This window comes from Osmerus mordax, chromosome 10 (assembly GCF_038355195.1).
Source record: "Osmerus mordax isolate fOsmMor3 chromosome 10, fOsmMor3.pri, whole genome shotgun sequence".
Taxonomy (NCBI): Eukaryota; Metazoa; Chordata; class Actinopteri; order Osmeriformes; family Osmeridae; genus Osmerus; species Osmerus mordax.
The window spans coordinates 1,970,403-1,974,241 of record NC_090059.1 but is presented as its reverse complement, the minus strand read 5'-3'; the positions used below and the strand labels follow the sequence as shown (position 1 = coordinate 1,974,241).

General features: G+C 46.5%; 1 protein-coding gene across 1 annotated transcript; it reads left to right on the top strand.

Moving 5' to 3' along the window:
- The first annotated feature begins 608 nt into the window (after nucleotides 1-608).
- Nucleotides 609-3,324, top strand: si:ch73-127m5.2 (uncharacterized protein LOC561202 homolog). Its single transcript, XM_067245514.1, has 5 exons — nucleotides 609-685; nucleotides 1,203-1,759; nucleotides 2,013-2,213; nucleotides 2,297-2,426; nucleotides 2,504-3,324. Exons 2-5 carry the CDS (start codon nucleotides 1,408-1,410, stop codon nucleotides 2,961-2,963), a joined length of 1,143 nt encoding a protein of 380 aa, XP_067101615.1. The 5' UTR covers nucleotides 609-685; nucleotides 1,203-1,407; the 3' UTR covers nucleotides 2,964-3,324.
- Nucleotides 3,325-3,839: the final 515 nt, after the last annotated feature.

The window sequence follows — 3,839 nt, the reverse complement described above, 5'->3', positions numbered from 1 at the left end:
GTGTATCTATGATGTGTGTGTGTGTGTCAGAAGATGCTCATAACAAAACACTACCGGCATCTCCCACCTCCACCACATGAGCTGTGTGTGTGTTGGAATTATTTCACACTCCTTTAGTTAGTGAGGATATTTGTTTGAATGAGAATCTGTGCAGGTTGATTCCAAATAATAAGTATCTTCTGATATTAAATGACCAGGTACTCACACACACATTTGGTTAGCCTATACTACAACCTTGTGTTCAAACGTTGAAAGTGCAAGAAATTGGATGCGAAGACGTGGTTGGCCCGAACATGATAGCGGCTGAGCTGATATTAATAAGAAAACGTTTCCCTTCTCGTGGTGGGTTTCCAATCTGTCTTTTGGAAACCGAAAGTGTTGGGTGGTGGATTTTAATTTTTATATACAGATTATCTGAGCGGAATATCATTGTTAAGATTCTTAGCGCAGTCGGAAATTCCACCCCTTCAACTCGATCGACGTCATTCAAGGCAAATAACGTGTAGCCCTATTTCTTGAATGACGGATTATTCGACCAATAGGCACAGAGGTAACGTAACTCAGGCGGTAGTACATGTACAGCTGATTTGCAACCCGCTGTAGGAAGAGCGGCGAAGAAGGAAATGTCGGTGGTTCCACCACGGACCGTTCTAGGATCAGTGCCCTTTTAGGCAAAAACAGAGCGGTGAGTAGGAAAGCCGTCACTACTTGCGTTGGTTTGGTTAGTGGAGAAATTCGGAACAACCAGTCCTAGGTCTATATTACTGTTTATTGATTATAATAGTTCGTTCCTTACCAAACATTCAATCTACCCTACCGCGGCCTAGCAGCCATTTTCAGACAAAGTCACGAAATGTGACCTATTTAGCCAGTTTGCACAAAGCACCGAAACAGAAATATAATTTCAAAAGTCCACAAAGAATTATGTTATTATGTTTGATTTGTTACTGACGGAGCATCTTTGAGAAAAAATATTTTTGTTGCGAGTACACAGCGCACTTGGCTCAGCCAAACTAGAAGCGCTGTCGTAGATACTTACTACTTATGGTGATTAGAGTGTGACGTCGTCGTCAACACATCCAGCCTTTTCAGGAGTCCTTTCTCCAGGCAACCAGACAGATCCCTACTGCTTTGTTGTGACGGATTGTTCTTCATAATTCACCTCGAAATAGTTTGTGAAATTGTGCCTTCTCTGTCTACAGATTGAAATCCATAAGAACAAACAATAATGGCTTGGTAAAACCATGAAAGACGGCAAAAACCAAAAGTAAACATCCAGCATCTCCGTGAGCCCAGCCGTGACCTTGTTCTAAATATAAAGCATATGTATATTTTGTAGAACCGAATAAGTAGGAGAAACTTGCCATATAGCAGTAAAGTCACCATTCCTCCAAGCCTCCCTAGTCAATGGAAATGGACGCGTCTCCCAGTGTTGTGGGGCTAGACGCCCAGGGGAACATGGTGTTCACTGTGGTCAAGCCAGTCATGGGGATCTTCCAGGTTTCAGCAGAGCAAACCAACAGTGTCGGCCCGATGGGTGGGGAGTTGCCAGGTTTGTCCGGCACCCCTATGACGCTTGTGGAGGGCCCGGGACAGCAATCTGGAGTAGTAGTCAATCCAGCCCAAATCCAGGCAGCGGACCTGGCTGGGAATGTGGTCCACACACAGGAGCAGGCTCTCAGCCACAGCCTGGTTCCCCACGTGCCTTTTGCTGAGGTGTCATCTCTCCTGGACCCCAACATGAAGGGCTCCAAGGCTCGTAAGTACTCACATCCAGCCAGGGAAAGATCATGGGAAACTGTCAGAAATTTCCTGTATCTTACTAGTCTATTTAAGACAGATCAAGCAGTACGCTGTACAACAGAGTAGTACAGTAAAAATAGGATCATTGGTTGGACAGGAAAATATGTAAATAAACATATTGAAGACTTTGTGAACTAGATGAGATTGGAATGTGTGCAGTTGAGAGTGTGGTCCAAACCACATCACCCCCAGCGTCTCCCTGGTTGTAGGGAAGTACCTGATCTCGTATGAGGAGATCCAGCGGCGCCTGCAGCCCCCAGAGAGGATGTCGCTGCGCTCGCTAGCAGCCTACACCAGGGTGAGCCGAGGGCCGGCCAGCAAGAAGACTCTGCTGGAGTCCCTGAACATCCTGGGCCTAAGCCCCAGCACCACCACTGCTGTCTCCTCGTCCTTCTCCAAGCTCACCGAGGGTAGGGCTATGTGTGAGTGTGTGTGACAGTGTGTGTGTGAGTGGGATGCCTTTTCTCCTCTCATGGATGGCTGTGTTTTGCAGGTGACACCAGGGCACTATGTCATGACATGAAGGACTTCTCACATGACTACATCGACTTTGGCAAAATGGCCAAACAGCTCATACCTGAGACCAACACAGTCCAGCACTGGTCCAAGATCATTGAAACCAAGTAAGACTGCTGCCGTTGTTCCAGGTTCTGCTGCTAGCCTGGCCCTGTTCCTCATGTTCTCCCTCTGGTGTTTGTAGGACCCACCTGGAGGACATGAGGAAGTGCTTCCGTGATCCGGTAAACAGCGGTGCGTTCGACAACGTCACCCACGGCCTGGGCCTGGGAATGATTGACATCACCCTGGACATGATCGCCATGGTGATCGACCGTCAGATCCGCATACTGTCGGGCGCTGCGGCCTCCGACCCCGCCGACTCAGGCCCACCAATGAGACGCATCCGCCGCCGTCACCGCAAGCCCCGCTGCATTGATGACAACAAGCCCCAGAGAGCAGCCCGAGGGGTGAGAGGGCAAGGGAAGGGTCTGGGAAAGGGCAGAGGCAGAGGCAGGAAGAAGGTACGGCCAGAGTGTGAAGCCCCTGTTATCATGGAGAGCCAGCAGCAGCAGAGCGAGGATGTGCAGAGTAGCGTCCTCACCCTGGTTTCCGTCGGGTATGAGACCATCTCCAGCGGCCTCACCACCCCAGGAGCAGTGTGAGAGCGTCCTGACCCAGACGGACCATGCTCTCTGTGGAGGTCCAGAACTTTGGGATTTTCGTAGCTGCTCAGGTCTGCCCCATGGACAGGGCTGGAGAGGACATTCACATGGAGTGATCATGATGCTCACTCCTTTAGTTTTTTACTTAGTTAATGATAGCAGAAGCTTGCTTGAGATTGATAAATGTTTCTAACAGTAATCCCCATCAGCACTGGATGGAGGAAAAAAACAGTTCTCCAAGTAAGGCTTTCAGTTTGTCTTCTTTTCCTGTCTTTTCCCTTTTGAAGCAGATCACAATATGTCAATAATCAGCGAGAGAATGTTTATAATGAAACCTGAATTGCTGAAATGCTTGTATTAAAGGCATACATTTCTTAACTAAACTTCTTATTTGTATTTTTGTCTCTCGTAGTTATCATACAGGACAGAAGGTGATCAGGTCCTTGTCAGTTGTGCCTTGTATAGGCTAAACCAATAACATGGTCTGCTAACTTGTTTGACAGATTCAAGTTATGAATTTGGTGCAAAATGGCCAGATATCATTGCATTCTACATTATGGATAACTGGCATTGACAACTTGGTTGTACAGAGAAAACAGACACAGGATAAGTGAAGTATAGGAAGTTTTATGGAAGATGACTGTTGCTTTAGGAGTCAGGGCTCAACATTAACATTTTTGAAACTTACTGGCCCCAAGACAATTTTTACTGCCCCCCCCCCCTTCCAAAACTTGTAATTTATCATTGTTACAACAAAACCAAAGACTTATAAGTTATGTTATTCTGTTAACATGTTTAACCATTTATTAAACACATCCTGGATATAAAAAGAAAAGTGATAAAAAATAAAAAGGTAATATTCAGCAAAACAATTGA